The 19181-nt window shown below is 44.5% G+C and overlaps 2 protein-coding genes across 7 annotated transcripts in view; one reads left to right on the forward strand and one right to left on the reverse strand.

Annotated features, from left to right (window-relative positions):
- The first annotated feature begins 339 nt into the window (after nt 1-339).
- PSMB4 (proteasome 20S subunit beta 4) lies at nt 340-2736 on the forward strand. The gene is made up of 7 exons (XM_063626370.1): nt 340-528; nt 782-988; nt 1246-1392; nt 1563-1644; nt 2035-2151; nt 2338-2426; nt 2613-2736. Exons 1-7 carry the CDS (start codon nt 389-391, stop codon nt 2623-2625), a joined length of 795 nt encoding a protein of 264 aa, XP_063482440.1. The 5' UTR covers nt 340-388; the 3' UTR covers nt 2626-2736.
- A 781-nt stretch (nt 2737-3517) lies between these two features.
- POGZ (pogo transposable element derived with ZNF domain) overlaps nt 3518-19181 on the reverse strand; it is a 58707-nt gene continuing 43043 nt past the window's right edge. For all 6 annotated transcript variants that reach the window (XM_063626210.1, XM_063626209.1, XM_063626206.1 and 3 more), the window contains 9 exons: nt 13357-13457; nt 12689-12835; nt 9777-9911; nt 9492-9664; nt 9185-9325; nt 8346-8402; nt 8026-8138; nt 7722-7746; nt 3518-7263 (listed from right to left, as the gene is read on the reverse strand). In XM_063626210.1, the coding sequence (XP_063482280.1) occupies nt 5601-7263; nt 7722-7746; nt 8026-8138; nt 8346-8402; nt 9185-9325; nt 9492-9664; nt 9777-9911; nt 12689-12835; nt 13357-13457 (2555 nt within the window). In that variant the 3' untranslated portion in view covers nt 3518-5600. The remainder of the gene's footprint in view (nt 7264-7721; nt 7747-8025; nt 8139-8345; nt 8403-9184; nt 9326-9491; nt 9665-9776; nt 9912-12688; nt 12836-13356; nt 13458-19181) is intronic.

Consider the following 19181-nt stretch of genomic DNA (forward strand, 5'->3'; position numbering starts at 1 on the left):
GCAGAGATCGCGCCACTGCACTCCAGCCTGGGGGACAGAGCGAGACTCCGTCCCCAGAAAAAAAAAAAAAAATTGTGACGTCTCACTCAGGATGAGCGTCTTTAAGTGGCCACCTCCCCACACCACCTTCCTGCCTCCCTCCTCCTTGAATCGTGTGTTAGAACCCTGTGATCTGGTCCAAACTCTACGGAGATGCGATGCGAAGCGATGTTTGGCAATTTCAACTCCCAGTCTCGGTCGCCACCTAGGATTACTGCACTTTCAGCTACGACCTCGTCAACATGGCTGCTGGAAGTCGCCTACAGGAAAAAGAAAGAAGTGACACTGAAGGATCACTTCCGCTTCCGTTGGCGCAAGCGCTTTCATTTTTTCTGCTACCGTGACTAAGATGGAAGCGTTTTTGGGGTCGCGGTCCGGACTTTGGGCGGGGGGTCCAGCCCCAGGACAGTTTTACCGCATTCCGTCCACTCCCGATTCCTTCATGGATCCGGCGTCTGCACTTTACAGAGGTCCAATCACGCGGACCCAGTAAGTTCTCGGCGTTTTCGCTTGCGTAGCGGGAGGGACCGTGGGGCCTGGTGCTGCCGGCCGGTTTTGAGAGCCCGGGAAGGTGAGGCGGGGACCCCGGGGACGCGCGAACGGCAGGGGAGCTCGGGGCGCGGAGTCCTGGAGAATGCAGAATAATTGGAAGGAATTATAGAAAATCAGAAGCGGAGCTCAGTGCGCGGAAAGAGGGCGCAGGTCATCCCTCCTCTCAGCTCCCACCGTTCTCACTCTTTAGGAACCCCATGGTGACCGGGACCTCAGTCCTCGGCGTTAAGTTCGAGGGCGGAGTGGTGATTGCCGCAGACATGCTGGGATCCTACGGCTCCTTGGCTCGTTTCCGCAACATCTCTCGTATTATGCGAGTCAACAACAGTACCATGCTGGGTGCCTCTGGGGACTACGCAGATTTCCAGTATTTGAAGCAAGTTCTCGGCCAGATGGTGTAAGTCATCCAGAGAACAGGAGAGTGGTTCCCAAGTAGAGAGGGGAGTCCCCTGTTTTTTATTTCCTTCGATGGGATGGGGGGACTTGTTGCAGCGGGGGACTGGGAGAGTTGTTGGAGGTGGGCGATCTGTGTTTGCAATAAAGTTTTTGGCATTAGGAGGTGTAAAATGGGGGAAGGTGTGGTAACTTCTTTTGGGGATGGGTGGAGACCCCGACTTAATTCTCTCCCTTTTCTCACAACCAATTCCTTTTAAGGATTGATGAGGAGCTTCTGGGAGATGGACACAGCTATAGTCCTAGAGCTATTCATTCATGGCTGACCAGGGCCATGTACAGCCGGCGCTCGAAGATGAACCCTTTGTGGAACACCATGGTCATCGGAGGCTATGCTGATGGAGAGAGGTTCATATGAATACAAATAACTTATTTCCTTTACCACCCAACCTAGTACCTGTGTAGTATCTCTTGTCTCTTCTCCCCAAGTGAATCCCGCTTTAACTCAGACCCCATGGTCCCCTTCAGCTAAGATGAACCTAAGGTGAAATGAGTTTTGACCCATTGTGTCCTGTTAGCTTCCTCGGTTATGTGGACATGCTTGGTGTAGCCTATGAAGCCCCTTCGCTGGCCACTGGTTATGGTGCATACTTGGCTCAGGTAAGTAGTAAGTCTAGAGGTGGGGGAAAGGGAAGACAAAAGGAAATGGATTAGTGGTTGTCTGCTTTTCTCCTGAAATTCTGATATGAGGGATGGGCTGGGATCGCTATTACTGGGCAGATGGTTTTCTTTGTAGTCTGGGGGCTGTAGGTGTTGACACTGATTCCAGTGACAAGATGGCATGTCTGGTAGTCAGTAGACATGCAGAGAGGACACCCTAGAACTTCTTGAAGTGGCTCTTAGCTTATTTTGTAAGCAGAGTTCATTCTGGTGAGGCAAGAGGTAGAATGTCATCTTTTCACTCTTTAATGCTTTTTATTCCATAGATTTGAGACAACTAGCCTGTTATTCAGCCCAATATCTCCCATGGTTTCCCCCCATTCTCCCTAGCCTCTGCTGCGAGAAGTTCTGGAGAAGCAGCCAGTGCTGAGCCAGACCGAGGCCCGCGACCTAGTAGAACGCTGCATGCGAGTGCTGTACTACCGAGATGCCCGTTCTTACAACCGGGTGAGGGACGTGTTGGGAACCTAACTGGCGGGCTCTGGATCCTTGCAATCCCTGGGTCTCTATGCTTTGAAGAACAGATTGCCTTGTGTGACTCCTATTTTCACATTGGGGAAGACCTCCACCTGACCTTTCATTTAAGGACTTCTTTAAGGGGTGGGCATTATTGAATGCTCTAATTTCTTCCAGTTTCAAATCGCCACTGTAACCGAAAAAGGTGTTGAAATAGAGGGACCATTGTCTGCAGAGACCAACTGGGATATTGCCCACATGATCAGGTGAGTAATAGGGAAAAAATTGGTGACAGATTTGAGAGGTCTTTGGCTTACACTAAGCTGGGCTTTTCTGGGAGGCTCACTCAGGAAAATTCTCTGGGTGGAGAGTTTTGGTTGGACAGTACAGCTATTTTTAGAAATTGATCCCTTTATGCTTCACACTTTTATTATTCTGTCTTCCTTTTTTAGTGGCTTTGAATGAAATACAGATGCATTATCCAGAACTGAAGTTGCCCTACTTTTTTAACTTTGAACTTGGCTGGTTCAGAGATAGACAGACTCTTTTGTAAAGTAAATAAATTCTTCAAAATTCTTGCTGAGTGGTTTTTGTCTGACTGGGTCACAACAAAGGCAAAACTGCTGAGTACTGCTATGTGCCATCTCCCTCCCTGGTCAGAGAACCCTTAGGGTCTTGCAGCACATACAGAATTCTCTGCACAATACAGAAAGACACACTAGCGTCATTTGGAGCTGTATTAGAAGCACAGCTTCCTGTAGAAGCCAGACTTAATTTTTGTGTGCTAACTGGCTTTTGTGTTCAAATTCTCCTCCCAAATCTTCCAACACTGCACTGGATTATCAAAGAATACAGGTTTCTTAATGTTGGCTGTGATTTTCATTAAAATACCACTTTAATCTAGTAGAGCTGTTCTGCATCAGGTTGCCCTCAAGTCAGCTGGGGCGTTAGCCATCCCTGGAATGGTTCTAAACCTGCATTATTTTAGAGACAAAAGTCTCATTCTGTTGTCAGGCTGGAGTGCAGTGGCATGATCATAGCTTACTGCAGCCTTGAATTTCTAGGCTCAAGCAACTCCTGCCTCAGCCTCCCAAGTGCTGGGATTACTGGCATGAGCCATCATGCCCAGCTTGAATTTTTAAAATGAACACTGTAGGCGATTCTGACACATATCCTCTCCAAACTTACTGAGAAAGAAAATATAGGCAACAAATTCAAAGTATAGAAATTCAGTGAGAGAACTGAAGGAAAAAAAAAAAAACCATCCCTCCATTTGCATTGTCCGTAACAAACTTGTAAAGCGAAACAATGAGCTTTCAATCTGAAACCTCCACACATTCAGTCTCAACACAGAAAATAGTCAATAAATACGTTTATTGATTAAACTGAATTATAAAAAACAAAACCAAAAAAAAAATTTCCTTCTACTACTAAGCCATGCAGGCAGAGTCCACAAAGACAACTTCCTGGCCAAAACCCAGCTGATCCACTGTTGGTATTATGATCTTAAAAAAAATTACCCATCAAGAAAGTCAATCGTGTGCAGAAGACAGGAACCCCAGCTCTGCTAAGGCTGTGGCTGCTGCAGAGACTACCAAAGAGTAGGATTAGGTTGTTGTAGATAGACGTGACCAACCATAGCTCTTGAACTTTCTCAAAGGCAAAGGCTGACTTCAAAGTCCATAGTCTGTCAATAAAATGGCATCAGGCAAAAAGCTGGGGAAGAGAAGCCCAGATGGATCCTTAGTTGTTTTCTGATGTCAAGGGTTCACAAAGCTGGCCAAGCTGTTTCTGGAAGGGACTTTTCCAGTTCACTATATTATAGTGTGCTGGGGGATGAAAAAACAAACAAAAAAGCAGGGTGGGGTGGGAGAAATGGGTGGTAACAAATGTCACACCTGTACCACCAGGCCCATCACATCTTGAGCATTCCCCAGTCTGTGAAAGCCTATTAAACAGGGTCACCTAGAAAAAAAAACAAGTTTATAAATCCATTTCCCCTCATTTTATTAAATGTTCCACTTATGTACATTTTAAAGACGAATCATTTACAAGCTTGTGCAGGTTGCTTCCTTGGCTCACAGGAGGGGAACATTGTTGAAAACCTCAGGATAAACAGAAGACTTGGTTTTTTGCTCCTTTTCTCTGTACGGTACAGTACGTTTTGGTTTACAACCATGAATACATACAATTAAAAAAATCCCTCATGCAAACTGTAGAAAAAATTTTCTTTCCTTGAAGCTGGCAGTGAAAAATAAAGATTCATGTCATTTTCTTTGTGCACACCCCTGTGAGCTGCTGCTTCCTGTCAGATTCTTCCCTAAGTATTAAGAGAAATAGGGGAAAGTCACAGAGCACGCTGGATTTCAACAAGTGGTCTTGTCTTTTTAAAGTTCAACACTTCTTGAACAATTAGCTCCTGGCTGTAGGACCAGTAATCCCTTAAACAGGCATGCTCTCCATCTAACAGGATGAAGTTCAATAAAGCAGGGACTGCCCCTGGGGGCTTACAGGATTAAGACTCAAACCGGGAATGGCTTCCACCCTAAAACTGTTTGATCGCCTCAGTACCTCTTGCTTGCTAATAACACCTGTATGATCCTTTGTCCAGAGGGATGGATGGTGTGAGAATGGGGAAAGGGGCCAAGGATCACCAGTGCAAAAAATATTGTTTATGTCATGTTTTGGAGGGAAGGTGGTGAGGAAAAGACAAGTCTATTCATTCTGGATAATTAAAAGTGGTTTCATGCATTTTTAAAGCCACAATTTTATATCTAGGGTTGCTGTAGAAACCAACATCTCTGGAGAGGGACGGAAAGAAAAGGAGAAGGAAGAGAGAGTTCAGTGGGACTTTTTTTCCATTTTCATTTTTATATAAAAGTGTTAAGACCACAATGAAAAAAGTTTTTTATCCATATATATAATAAACCAGTTTGTGAGCTACATAATTTGTCTTTCTCATCTTCAGAAATGTTCTCACATTGACAATGATTAGATAGCATCATGCCCAAACACACTGGCCACACAATAAAACAAACAAAAAAACCCAGAAGTACTATGATACAATTGAGGTAAAAGGGGAAACAAAAAAATTTAACATCTGCCCACAAATAATTTTTTTTTCTTTTTCTTAATTTTGTCAGAAAAATACCAAACACAGTGATTTAAATTAAAAAAAAAAAAGTCACAAAAACCTGTTTTTAGCAGAAGTGAATGACCAATGGGCCAGCTCCTTGGCTCAGACGTGATTACTATTGGTTTTCCTAATTAATCCACAAATCCACAGGGAAGTGTAAGTCAACTTCAGGGGGGAGTGGTGGTGTAAAAATTAAAAAATATAAACCAAATACCCCACTTGGTATGCCCCCTTTTCCCTAAGCCCCTTTACCCTCCCTCACATGTTCCCACCCCCACTCCACACCCCCTCATGACCGCAACACTCAAATCTCCATCAGATCTAGGTCAGCTTCTTCAAAGCCATAGAAAGACTCGGTCTCACTTTCACCCTCAAAGAGCTGGTGAAGGCTTTCAGGCTCAATTGTCTCTTCAGGAGATGATCTGGGTCGTGGAGTGGAAGACTCAGAATGTTCCCCACTCAGCTTCAGCTGCTCCTCTAGGGAGGCAATTAGCTCCTCCTGCATGTCAGCATTTCTTGTAGGTGAGTTAATGTTGCCATCGGGGCCAGGCAGAACACTAGCCACCAGGAAGGAGCGCTGAACCAGCTCTGGACAGTCCCCAATGACACCTAGCACTTCACCCAGCCAGACAAGCACCAGCTGAAGCAGGACATCAGAATCACATGCAGTATCTGCCATTTCCCGAGCCTGTTCCTTCCATTTTTTATGCAGGAAGTTCTTGACAGTTCTTTTGATGCATACATCTAATGGCTGAATTTTGGAGCTACAGCCTGCTGGGACCACTGCAGGCAAAGTGCTAGAAGCACTAAGCATAGCCAGTACCTCTTCTGACAAGTGAGTGCGATGACAGTCCATCACAAGCATGCCTTTGCTGCGCTGGCAAGCTGTGTGCTTCTGCCACACTCGAGTTGACCACAGCTCCATGATCTCGTCATCACTGTAGCCACTCTCCTTTGCCTCTAGCAATATGGAGTCTGGCATGTTAGCAGGCTGATCCATCTGCCCTCTGTAGAAAACCAGGGTGGGAAGGACAGTGCCATCTGCCAGAATGGCCAGGACTACATCACACCAAGGTTCCCCTGTGCCCACTGTCTGCAGGGCATTCTCCTTTCGATCATCACTGCTCAGCACCTCTGTATCCAGGAACAAAGAGATCTCATCAATAGCCACAATCATAGATAAGGGTAAGTCCTGGTTGTGAATCTGCCGTTGTACAAATTCAATGAAGAGTCCTGCATTCTCTGCTACATCCTTAGGTAGGGTGTGGGCCACAGCTCGCCGGGCATGGGGAGTCAGGTGGTGCCGCAACATGAAACGCACAGCCCACTCATAGGAGATCTTAAAGCCCCCTTCCAAAGAACGTCCTATTTTGGTGGCCTTCTGGAACAAGGTCTCCTCATTTACAGGTAGCTGTTGTTCACGCTGGGTTAGCACCCACTCAGCCAGTTTCTCTTCTGCCTCAAAGCTCAGATATTTGCCCTCTAGATTCTCCCCCTGGGAGGCCTGGAAACGTCGAAGCCAACGGCGAATACGTCGCTGGGGATTTCGGAAGTGTTCAGCTGCCTGTTCTGTATTGCAGCATAGAGCAAACAGTACTACTCGAAGCTTCTTCACAGATAGCTGCTCCTTTTTGCCAACCCCGCCACTACCACCACCACCTGATGCTGGCTCAGGTTCCTGGGTGACTGGGCTCCCTTCATCCTGATCATCAACATTCAGACATTCGGCTCCCTCTGTAGCCAGCGGTGGAAGGGCTAAAGGCTGCGGGTGAGTGGGGGTTGGTGGTGGGGTTGCAGTTGAGGCTGGTGATGGGAGTGCTGGGGCTAAGGGAGTTGGTAGCTCTTCAGGCTCAGCTGGGGTGGCCCCCGCAGATTTCACAGTGGCAGCTTTGCTAGTGGGGAAGGAAGGAGGAGGGTACATATTCTTCACGTTCCGGTCATGCACTCGGTCACGAGTCTGGCCATGCCTAAAGGGGTGAGGAGCAAAGAGAAGAGGAGAAATCTCAGTTCAACTAGGAAATTGAAATAATAATATAATATGGCCGGGCGCGGTGGCTCACGCTTGTAATCCCAGCACTTTGGGAGGCCGAGGCGGGCGGATCACGAGGTCAGGAGATCGAGACCACGGTGAAACCCTGTCTCTACTAAAAATACAAAAAAATTAGCCGGGCGCGGTGGCGGGTGCCTGTAGTCCCAGCTACTCAGAGAGGCTGAGGCAGGAGAATGGCGTGAACCTGGGAGGCGGAGCTTGCAGTGAGCCGAGATTGCGCCACTGCACTCCAGCCTGGGTGACAGAGCGAGACTCCGTCTCAAAAAAAAAATAATAATAATAATAAAAAAAAATAATAATATAATAATAATAACAACAACAAAGAGTAAACACACTGCAAACCAGAAATTAAATTGTGAGGTGAGTTTTTGTTACCTTGAGTGAGCTATCCAAGTGAGTCCTATGGAAAATGAAACAATAAAAAAAGTTAGCTCAGTGAAGAAATAAGCGCTCCAAAGACAGTGCCCTGGGATTTCAACTTACTACATACAAATACGCTGTTCACAGTGACCAACTTTCCCAGTTTTCTATAAACTTCCGGTCGAAAGGTTTCTAATTTGGTACAGTACATCTCAAAGTGAATGAGTGAGGCCAGGTAGGTATGCTCCTGATGCATACAGTACAAAACTGTATCTTTTTTCCTCCCCTTGCTCAACTAATCCCCATCTCTCCTACTTACCCCGTGGCAGGATGCTGCTGGATCTGTGAGAGGGGTTGAATACCAAATGCTTGGCCATAGCATCGCCCACAGAGGTAACAAAGGTACATGAAGTGCAGGCCAGCTTGATTCCACTAAAAAAGAGAATTGAGACTATGTAAGACAAATACAGCAGTGACACTTGAGACCATTAAGCTTTGAGGCTTAAAAAAAGGAATGCCCTCCCACTTTCTCCTTTTTCTGAAATTAATTCACATAACCACCTCTCCAAATAATGAAAAACCTGAAAATTAATGTAAAAACCTGAAAAATTAAGATGCTGCCAATAAGTTTTTTCTTACCTCACAGAATTTTTAAACAAAGCCAAATACTTGGGGCTCTTCCGTGGAACATGATTGCTGAGAAAGACAAAGAAGTGGTATGAGTTATGGAGTTCTGCTGGCTAAGCAAGAGATCAACAGCCAGTGACAATGCCCCCAACAAAAGAGATGCTTCTTCAGTGCACCCTAATCTCAATCTAAGCCAGTTTTCCTGTCACCATGCTTCTTAAACTTTAATATGCACACAAGTCACCTGAGGATCTATTAAAATTCACATTCTGATTCAGTAGGCCTAGGGTGGGGCTGAGAGTCAGCATTTCTAACAAGCTCCCACCTAATACTACTGGTACTTGAATAGCAAGGCCCTATGAAATTAGAGCACAGACTATCAAAACTGAAAAAACAAAGCCTCTCACTCTGCTAGGAGAGAAGAACAAATAGCTCTAAGAATTGAAGGAGGAAACATATTAGAAGCAGGGGAGAAAATGAAATGAGTGCTCAAGAATCTGGCTGGGACCGGGCGCAGTGGCTCACGCCTATAATCCCAGCACTTTAGGAGGCCGAGGCGGGTGGATCACCTGAGCTCAGGAGTTTGAGACCAGCCTGGCCAACATGGTGAAACCCCGTCTCTACTAAAAATACAAAAAAAATCAGCCAGGCATGGTGGTGCACACCTGGAATCCCAGCTACTTGGGAGGCTGAGACAGGAGAATCATTTGAACCCAGGAGGCAGAGGCTGCAGTGCACCAAGATTGTGCTATTGCACTCCAGCCTAGGGGACAGAGTGAGACCCTGTCTCCAAAAAAAAAAAAAAAGAATCTGAACTCTCAAGCTAAAACACTGGTTAAAAACCAACTTACTTGATCATGTGGTTGGCATAAGCTCGAGAGCAGCAGGTGCTATAGCGACACAGAGAGCAGTGTACGTAAGTAGGGAAATGATTAGGGAAGTCTGGGATCTCAAAGCTGCACTCCAGGCATGTCTGCCGGCCCATGACACTCCTGTGGGAAAAAAAAAAAGAATTCTCATTACTGCCTCAGGGGTCCCCAAAATGTAGGGTTTTCAGACAACAAACCCTGCTAAAAAGCTACCAGATTGTACTGTGTATCAGGAATAATCCTGGCCACCCAGTCCCCACCCGCCCAGCACTTAGAAGAAGGCGCTGACATTTTCCTAACAGCTCTCTTCTGGATGCTGCGCTGGACAGGGGGATAAAGGAAGACAGGCAGAGGGTCCATTGAGGAGGTCAGCGGTGCTGCCTCCTGCAAGGCGCTGGGAGGTGTATCATTAGAGGATACAGGAACAGTTCGTGGCTGCCCTCGGGAAGCCCGGATTGTCACCTGAGAATCAAGGGAAGTAACAATGAGACATCACCCACACTAAATTTCAGAATACTGAAAATCTCTATTCCTCCCTCCCTGGGCCTATAAAAGACACTGGCAAACTCTTTACCTTGGTGCCTGGTTTCAAGCCCTCCAGCTGCTTGGGTTTACGGAAGGTTTTATGGTGTTGAAGCTTGTGTTCAATTTTGTCCTTGGCAAAGAGAAACTGCAGCCGGCATTTGTTGCAGTGATAAACATTTCTCTTCTGAAGTGGGGGAGGGAAAAAAAGAGACAAAATCGCTTAAAGGTTCCCAATAAATTTTCTTTTTTGAGGAGAAAGCAGATCAATGTCAACCATATCATTCTTCCCACCTTTCTGTTGATAATTTAAGAGAGTAAGAAAGAAATATGCAACATTGCCACAAAACCTACCATTGAGAATCATCACCTCCCATGATCTCAAAGATGGATTCTAGTCCAGGATGACTAAGTTCTCAAATCATCCTTTCCTGACTTGTTTTAACAATTTGAATGAGTGATGTAACCTTTATTTGTATTGTATCTTTACATTGCTGACAACTGGACATTCTCCTGGACATTCTTCATTCTTCTTTTTTAAAAAAAGGACAATGTACATAGTAAAGAAAAGTCATATTTTTTCTATACTCTTCCAACTTTGCTTTCAACTCTGACACTCAGTCCCCTTCCATACAAACAACTTATTACCAGTTTCCTGAATATGCTTTTGTGGGCAGTCTACACATATATCACAAATACATTCATATCCAATCATTACCTGCCCCGCTCCCTTTTTTTGAGACAGGGTCTCTCTCTGTAGCCCAGGCTGGAGTGCAGTGGCATGTTCATAGCTCACTACACGTCCCAAGTAGCTGGGACTACAGGCCCGTGCCACCACGCCCGGCTTTTTTGTATTTTTTTGTAGCGATGGGGTGTCACCATGTTGCCCAGGCTGGTCTTCAACTCCTGGGCTCAAGTGATCTACCCGCCTTGGCCTCCCAAAGTGCTGGGATTACAGGCGTGCACCACTGTGTCTGGCCCCTACTTTTTTCCCTTTCCTTTTTGTAGAGATGTTGTCTCACCATGTTGCCCAGGCTGGACTCCACCTCCTGAGCTCAAGTGATCCTCCCACCTCAGCCCTCTTCTTTTTCTCCTTTTAACACAAATGATAGCACTTATCTATACCTTGCTGTTTTCCCACTTAACACATCAGTATATACAGATATGTCTCCTGGTGAGACCATTTTGAGGATTCAGTCTGCCTAGTATTAAAGTCCTTCAAAAATAGAACTCATGTCTATGATTTTCTTTAGTAGGATAACAAAGCTCTGTAAGCTTAGGCTAAGAGATAATTTCCATGCCCCTATTTGGAAATACAGTTGTGGTAGACGATCAGCAGTCACTACTGTGCAAAGGAGACTATGAGTGTAATAGGGTGCATATGTTTGTGTGCATATGTATGCGACTATTAAGCACACACGCACCCATCTTATTCTCCATTTTGAATCCTCTCTTATATACCTTTCACTCTCCTCTAGTGGCTCTCTTCTTGTAGTATTTTAAAACGAAGTCATAGCTTTTCATCTTATAAAGAAAATAAAAGCAACAAAAAACTCTTCTTTGCCACTTCTTCCTCTGGATTTACCTACCCTGGGTCCTCCCTTTTTATAAACAAACTTCTTTAAATACATCGTCTTCATTTCCTTACCTCTCATTCATTTGTTCTGCTGAAATCTGACTTCCACCCTACCAACCAACAAAATGGCTCTCATCAATGTTGCTAAATTAAAGGCCTATTTCTAAGTCTCTATGTTGCTTGACATCTTCTTGTAACATATGACATTTTGATCACACCCTTTTCTTTAAAACACTTCTTCTCTCCAGTTTCCTTAAGCTCAAGACTCTTCTGGTTTTCCTCCTAGTACTATGGTGGTTGCATTATAGATAAGAGACTTCAAATATCCTAAGCCTTCTCTTATTCTCAACAGGGTTGGGGGACCCATGGCATTTAAGTTTAAAATCTACAGGATTTATACAATGCTGATTCCTAAATCTTTTCTACAACCCAGAGTTCTCTCACAGGCTTCAGACCTATTATCCAACAGCTACACTTGACATCCACAGATACTGCTAACTTACAATATCCAACTCATGATCTCCCCCCTCACAAATATACTTTCTCTATTGTTTCTATTTCAACAAATAGTTCCCTCATTCACCAAACTGCCCAAGACAGAATCTTAGGCACTATTCTTAACTACTGCATTGCTACCTTCACCTAATCCATCTCTACATCATAAATATCACAAATCTTCTGAATATCTCTCAACCTTACCCTCTTTTTCTTTATTTCAAAAGCCAATAGCCACTATCATCTCTCACCTAAACTATTGAAAAAAGCCTTCTAGCTAGTTTCCCTAACTGTAGTCTCAATCTCCTTTAATCTATTCTCTGCAGTGCAGGCAGTATAAAATCTTAACTAAATCTGAACACATCACTCCAGGGCTTAAAACCCCTTTAGTGGCTTCCCAATGAATTCTTTTCATGGTTTAAAAGATCCTCCATGATCTGTCCCTGCCTAACTTCCAACCCCTCTGTCTCTTACACCCTACACTGAATCTCTCTGAATTTCTTGAACCTCCACAATCTTGCTTTGTGCCTTGGGCACACTGTTCTTCGTCTTATTTCATCTGGCTCATTGTTATTCATCCCTCAGGTATTAAACAACACTTCTTTCCGGAAGCCTTACTAGGCACCCAGAATAGCTATGTGATTTTCTATATCCTGTACTTTCCCCAACACAGTACTCTTCATGCTTTATTGTATTGTTTGCCTTGTTTACTACTAAATCTCTAGCATCTAGACTAGTACATGGCACATTAAGTGAATTCCATAAATTTCTGCAAACATATGGATATTATAATCTCTGCCCAAATTATTTGCCTAGCTCAGCCCTGGCCCCAGCATCCATGTTTAAAAAAAAAAAAAAACAAGAGAATATGGGAATTGCTTGGTGCCTAGTACCTGGTGCCTCATGTAATGCTGTTGGAATGCATTGCCATTTTTGAAGACCTTCAGGCAATAAGGACAGAGCAGATGCCGGGTATCCTCATGGATCATCCGAAAATGGACATCTACCTCAGAGTAGAGTGAGGAGCGATATTGACACACCTGAGTCACATAAGAGGGAAAATAAAGCTAAGAATGAAGTGAACAACTGAGAGGCCTTAAAAAAAAGGTAGCAACAAAAATTTTTAAATTAAAAAAAAAAAAGTTTTCCCAAATGCATAGAAATCAAATTATTTTCCTGACTTTGTAATGCTGGGCTATGTTTGTTACAGATTTAGCTATTACTTTAAAAATAGGAAGGGACAGAAAGTCTAAGAATAATCCATGTTCTCTAAGAAAAATAAAGCCTTTTCTGTCAATTTCCAAAGGGCACGTTCAGGAGACAGACACTCCCTTAGAATATGCACATGTTCCCTGGCTAGTCTACTTATGGACATGTTCTTTTATGTTTTTCTCCTGCATGGAAACCCTGAAGATAAACTGTGTTTACTATTTCTTCTGTACCTACTCAGAGTTCCTAAACTGAGTGTATGCAGTAGGTATTCAGCAATACTCATTAGTAGATTCTTTGTATTCTGCCTGAGAGCAAAACTGCTAAAACTCCCTGGAGAAAAAGGCAATACCTGGCAAACATAAGGCATCTCTCCAGGCTTATGAGTATCCTTCATATGCTGGAGAAATAGTGGCTCACTTTCAAACGCCCACTCACAGATCTTGCACTTGGCTGTAAGAAGAAAAGTAATCAATAAATCCACTTGAAAATAAGACGAAAGTCCTGCTGACTCACAATCTTTACTTTCTCTGACTCCTTTATTTTGATTTTCAACAATCAGTAAATCATAGGTCCCTTCTGTTCTTTAAATGGCTCCACCTTAACATTTGTGTTGCTGATAATCTTACGTATGTAGCTCAGATTTCTTATCAAAGCTTCTTTCTAGATCTTATCTATAAGACATTTTAAATTGGTTATTCTATCATCAACTCTAACCTAATTCAGCATCCTCCTGGCTTACCACTGTTTCCCCTTTTCCTTTCCCCATTTCTTCCTGAGCTCAAAATTTAGGCACTATCTCGGACTCCAAACCCTGCACTCTGTCACCATTATTTCAAACTGCATGTAGGAACTGTCACTATTCTTATAATAAGGCAAAAACTTGGTACTAACCCATATGATTTCCCACTGTTAATCAGCTGGCCTCCAATACCTCCTACTCTCTTTGAAATTGTCCATTTTGTCAAGCTTATGAGAAAAAATTTTGACAAAATTTTATGACACAAATTAACAATTCTGTCAAACTTTTGAGACAATTTTTGGTAATTTCATGTTGGCCAGGTTGGTCTCGAACTCCTGACCTCAGGTGATCTACCTGTCTCAGCCTCCCAAAGTGCTGGGATTACAAGTGTGAGCCACCGTGCCTGGCCCCCCTTTTTTTTTAAGAGACAGAATCTCACTCTGTTGCTCAGGCTGGAGCATGATCATAGCTCACCGCAGCCTCCTGAGTAGCTAGGACTATCCTTTGAGCTCAAGCGAGCCTCCTGTTTCAGCCTCCCAAGTAGCTAGGACTACAGTGGCGCACCACCATGCCCAAGTAATTAAAAAAAATTTTTTTTTGTAGGGACAGGGTCTCGCCATGTTGCCCAGGCTGGCTGGAAACTCCTGGCCTCAAGCAATCCTTTTGTCAATCTACTTCAGTCTCCCAAAGTGCTAGAATTACAGGTGTGAGCCAGTGCACTAGCCAATTTTGGTAAGATTTTTAACTGCTACATATTTTGAATTATACAGTATGGCAAAAAGAGAGAGATTATTTACATTTTTTCTCACTTTAATGGAATTAGTTTCAAGTTTCTACAAACATGAAAACTGGAAGCTTAAAGCCTTGGGCATTTACTGGACAATGTCTAACCTCCCCCCACCCCCAGCCCCCTATACCCCAGCCAAAGAAATATGAATAAAGTTGAAACAATTTTTTTTTTTTTAACTACCTAGAACCCTGGATTTTTGTTTTTGTTTTGAGACAGAGTCTCTTTCTGTCTCCCAGGCTAGAGTGCAGTGGCTCAATCATGGCTCACTGCAACCCTGACCTCCCAAGCTCAAGCAATCCTCCCATCTCAGCCTCCCAAAGTGCCAGAATTACAGGTATGAGCCACTGTGCCTAGCCAAGTAATTTTTTAAAGTAAAACAAACAAATAAACAAAAGCCACGGGTTCTTAATCTGGGGTCTATGGAACAGGCCTCTAGGAATCCAGGTTTTCTCTGAAATTATTTGCAAAAGAGTAAAATGTAGATTTTTCTAGGAAGAGGATTCACACATTTCATATTTATTCTCAAAGAGGTCTGCAACTCCATTTAGAAACACTGTCTAGAGGTACATTAGGTGCTATGAGGACATGGATAAATAAGAAATTCTGCATAAAGGAATGAGGAAAAGCTATAATAACATATAAAAGCTGAACTGTCAAAGAAGAATGGGGCTCAGCCAGCCAGAGAGAAGACCAACAGAAAAGCAGGAGGAAAGGCAAGTAGGTATGAAAGTTAACCATATGTTTGGGAAACAGTTAACTAGCAACATAACAATATTATCTCTTTTCCACCCACCCCCCAATTTGTTTACCTCTTTCATTTTTCTTTTCTAGAACACCTTTAAGCAATCTTTTGTCCAGGCCTTTCTTAGTCTGTTTCCCCTGGGCAATCTCATTCAATCTTTCTCCTATAACCTGTTTATCAGCTCTATTTTCACAGCTGTCACGTAACATCAATAATAAAAACACTTATTAAGCAATTTCTAATGTACAAGCATCATGTTAAGATTTACATGTGTTGAGCCGGGCGCGGTGGCTCACGCCTGTAATCCCAGCACTTTGGGAGGCCGAGGCGGGTGGATCACGAGGTCAGGAGATCGAGACCACGGTGAAACCCCGTCTCTACTAAAAATACAAAAAAAATTAGCCGGGCGTGGTGGCGGGCGCCTGTAGTCCCAGCTACTCGGAGAGGCTGAGGCAGGAGAATGGCGTGAACCCGGGAGGCGGAGCTTGCAGTGAGCCGAGATTGCGCCACTGCACTCCAGCCTGGGTGACAGAGCAAGACTCCGTCTCAAAAAAAAAAAAAAAAAAAAAAAAAAGATTTACATGTGTTGGCTGGGCGTGGTGGCTCATGCCTATAATCCCAACAGTTTGGGAGGCCAAGGCAGGCGGATCACCTGAGGTTGGGAGTTCAAGACCAGCCTGACCAACATGGAGAAACCCCGTCTCTACTAAAAATACAAAATCAGCCAGGCATGGTAATGCATGCCTGTAGTCCCAGCTACTTGGGAGGCTGAGGCAAGAGAATCACTTGAACCTGGGAGGCAGAGGCTGCGGTGAGCCAAGATGGTGCCACTACACTCCAGCCTGGGCAACAAGAGCGAAACTCCCTCAAAAAAAAGAAAAGAAAAAAAAGATTTACATTGTGTTATCTCAAGAAAACTAGTGAGGTAGGAACTCAAATATAAGGGGATTTAAGAGATCTCTGGTAACCTTTGACACATCAGTTCTACAGGGGAAGGAGCTAATACAGAAAAAGATTCAAGAGGGAGAATAAATTGATTCTCCATAGTGGCTATCCTAACACTGTCCCTCTGAGCACCATCACCCTCATTCCCTCCTTAACACCTAACACAATCTCCTACTTTGAGGAAATAGGCATGAACAACTGTAACTTCTGCTGCTTGTTTTCCAGACTATGGAAGCATAGATCTCTTGTACCTTCCTAAGGCTCATCCAACCTCATCATGCCACGTATTCCAAGATTTTGTCAATTCGTTTTCCCTGTCTTGAATCTTCCCCACCCCCGACAGGCTCCGACTCCTAAACATGGTTAAGCTCCTTAAAGCATCCTTCTCTCAATCCTATTTCTTCCTCAAACTTTCTCCTTTCCACTAACACAAGATTTTTTGAAAGATTAGAATAACCTACATCTGTTACCTTTAAGGAGATGCTCAGGAGGTGGAGGTAACGATGCCAGGAGGAAAAATGTTATAATAATATTTGAAGAAATGGGCCGGGTGTGGTGGCTCACACCTGTAATCCCAGCACTTTGGGAGGCCAAGATGGGTGGATCACGAGTTCAGGAGATTGAGACCATTCTATCCTGGCTAACATGGTGAAACCCCGTCTCTACTAAAAATGCAAAAAAATTAGCTGGGCGTGGTGGTGGGTGCCAGTAGTCCCAGCTACTCGGGAGGCTGAGGCAGGAGAATGGTGTGAACCCAGGAGGCAGAGCTTGCAGTGAGCTGAGATCGCACCACTGCACTCTGGCCTGGGCAAAAGAGCGAGACTCCGTCTCAAAAAAAAAAAAAAAAAAAGAATATTTGAAGAAATGTACCTTAAGATAGCCACTATGGAAAACAGGAATAACTAACAGTCTTAGCCATTTTTTAGTCCCAAATCTGACACTAACAAAACCTATGCAACCTCTCCGTTGAAAGTTTATATGTAATTTCAAGGGGCTCACAGGACACCTCACCACCAAGCAGGTTAAGATTTCTGTATTAGACATAAATATTAAAAGACTATGAATCAGGGCCGGGTGTGGTGGCTCACGCCTATAATCTCAGCGGTTTGGGAGACAGAGGCGGGCAGATCATCTGAAGTCAGGAGTTCAAGACCAGCCTGGCCAACATGGCGAAACCCTGCCTCTACTAAAAATACAAAAATTAGGTCGGGCGCGGTGGCTCACGCCTGTAATCCCAGCACTTTGGGAGGCCGAGGCGGGCGGATCATGAGGTCAGGAGATCGAGACCACGGTGAAACCCCGTCTCTACTAAAAATACAAAAAATTAGCCGGGCGCAGTGGCGGGCGCCTGTAGTCCCAGCTACTCGGGGGGCTGAGGCAGGAGAATGGCGTGAACCCGGGAGGCGGAGCTTGCAGTGAGCCGAGATTGTGCCACTGCACTCCGGGCTGGGCGAAAGAGTGAGACCCCGTCTCAAAAAAAAAAAAAAAAAAAAAAAATACAAAAATTAGCTGGGTGTGGTGGTGCACGCCTGTAATCCCAGCTACTCGGGAGGCTGAGGCAGGAGAATTGCTTGAACCTGGGAGGCGGAGGTTGCAGTGAGCTGAGACTGTGCCACTGCACACCAGCCTGGGGTGTCAAAAGCAAAACTCCATCTCAAAAAAAAAAAAAAAAAAAAAAAAAAAAAAAGAAAGAAAAAAAAAAGACTATGAATCAGAGTGCAGTGGCTCATGCCTGTAATCCCAGCACTCTGGGAGGCCAAAGAGGGTGGCTCACTTGAGGCTAGGAGTTCGAGACCAGCCTGGCCAACATGGTGAAACCCAGTCTCTACTAAAAATACAAAAATTATCTGGGTGTGATGGCACATGCCTGTAGTCCCAGCTACTTGGAAGGATGAGGCAGGAGAACTGACTGAACCCGAGAGGCGTAAGTTGCAGTGAGCTGTGATTGCGTCACTGCATTCCAGCCTGGGTGACAGAGTGAGATTCTGTCTCAAAAAAAAAAAAGAAGACTAAGAATCAGCATTAGACAAACTTACGAAAAGAACCCTAGGGCCATACAAGCTCCTTCAAGTCATTGCACTGCTCTTAAACAAGTGTGAATAAAAATGTAATGCTATTTTTTTGGGTTTTTTTTTTTTTTTGAGATAGGGTCTTACTCTGTCACCCAGGCTGGAGAGCAGTGGTGTGATCATATCTCACTGCTGGCTCGACTTGCTGGGCTCAAACAATCCTCCCACCACAGCCTCTTGAGCAGGTGGGGCTACAGGCACATGCCACCACACCTGGCTAATTAAAAAAAACAGAGATCGAGATAAGGTCTCAAGCAATCCTCATGCCTTGGCCTCCCAAAGTGCTAGGATCAGAGGCATGAGTCACCATGCCTTGGCCTGTAATGTTATTAAGACGATATTGTTATCACAATTAAATATAATGATCCACTGATATTCTGGGGACAACTCAGAAAATTTTAAAATAAACTAGGTATTGAATGATATTAAGGATTTCTGATTAATTCTGTTAGATTTTTTTTTTTTTTTTGAGACGGAGCCTTGCTCTGTCGCCAGGGTGGTGTGCAATGGTGCGATCTCAGCTCACTGCAACCTTCGCCTCCTGGGTTCAAGTAATTCTCCTGCCTAAGCCTCCCGAGTAGCTGGGATTAGAGGCGTGTGCCTCCACACCCAGCTAACTTTTTGTATTTTAGTAGAGATGGGGTTTCACCATGTTGTCTGGGATGGTCTCGATCTCCTGACCTCGTGACTCACCCGCCTCGGCCTCCCAAAGTGCTGGGATTACATGCATGAGGCTCCGCGCCCGGCCCTCTTTTTTTTTTTTGAGACAGCGTTTCACTCTTGCTGCCCAAGCTGGAGTGCAGTGGTGCGATCTCAGCTCACTGCAACCTCCACCTCCTGGGTTCAAGCAATTCTCCTGCCTCAGCCTCCCAAGCAGCTGGGATTACAA

Source organism: Symphalangus syndactylus, chromosome 12 (assembly GCF_028878055.3).
Source record: "Symphalangus syndactylus isolate Jambi chromosome 12, NHGRI_mSymSyn1-v2.1_pri, whole genome shotgun sequence".
Lineage (NCBI taxonomy): Eukaryota > Metazoa > Chordata > Mammalia > Primates > Hylobatidae > Symphalangus > Symphalangus syndactylus.

Excerpts from the sequence above, each read along its gene's own strand:
- PSMB4 (XM_063626370.1), top strand. The coding sequence starts at position 389 with ATGGAAGCGTTTTTGGGGTCGCGGTCCGGACTTTGGGCGGGGGGTCCA. Across the intron at positions 1,393-1,562 it reads GGCTATGCTGATGGAGAGAG|CTTCCTCGGTTATGTGGACA; the intron begins GTTCATATGAAT and ends GTGTCCTGTTAG. Across the intron at positions 2,152-2,337 it reads ATGCCCGTTCTTACAACCGG|TTTCAAATCGCCACTGTAAC; the intron begins GTGAGGGACGTG and ends AATTTCTTCCAG.